This window comes from Buceros rhinoceros, unplaced genomic scaffold (genome assembly GCF_000710305.1).
Source record: "Buceros rhinoceros silvestris isolate BGI_N320 unplaced genomic scaffold, ASM71030v1 scaffold39076, whole genome shotgun sequence".
NCBI classification, from domain to species: Eukaryota; Metazoa; Chordata; class Aves; order Bucerotiformes; family Bucerotidae; genus Buceros; species Buceros rhinoceros.
Window position 1 is genome coordinate 1,563 of NW_010420006.1, and position 463 is coordinate 2,025.

Sequence of the window (463 nt, forward strand, 5' to 3'; positions counted from 1 at the left end):
GTGTCTTTGTCCGCAGGTCACTCGGTGGCTAACCTCTCGCAGGCGGAGGAGGCTGTGCAGCACGGTGCTACCTTCATCCCCCACCTCTTCAACGCCATGCTGCCGGTGAGTAGCCCAGGAGCCCACGCTGCTCGGGCTTTTGGGGCTTCCCACAGACGCGTATTCTCCTCCGCTTGCTTCGTGCCAGGCCTTGCAACGAGGTTTCAGCGCTGAACCTCTGCTTTGCATTGCTGCTGCCTGATCTAAACAAGTTAAGGCTGCAGCAGGTTCTGGAAGTTCAAGGAAATGCCCCAGTGTGTCTGGAGAAGGACAGAGTGCCCAGCTGCCAGGCACTGTTTGACAGAGATGGGAGCGGCGTCCCCTCACAGGAAGGGTCCCAGCCCGTGAGTGCGCCACAGCTTGTCCTCTCTTCCCATGGGCAGTTCCACCATCGCGACCCCGGAATCGTGGGGCTGCTGACAAG

At 60.3% G+C, this 463-nt stretch overlaps 1 protein-coding gene across 1 annotated transcript in view; it reads left to right on the top strand.

Moving 5' to 3' along the window:
- Positions 1 to 463, top strand: part of AMDHD2 (amidohydrolase domain containing 2) — a gene marked incomplete at its 5' end in the record, with an annotated part of 4,428 nt that overhangs the window by 1,555 nt on the left and 2,410 nt on the right. Inside the window, 2 exons of the mRNA XM_010139145.1 lie at positions 17 to 105; positions 423 to 462. Coding sequence (XP_010137447.1) covers positions 17 to 105; positions 423 to 462 — 129 coding nt within the window. The remainder of the gene's footprint in view (positions 1 to 16; positions 106 to 422; position 463) is intronic.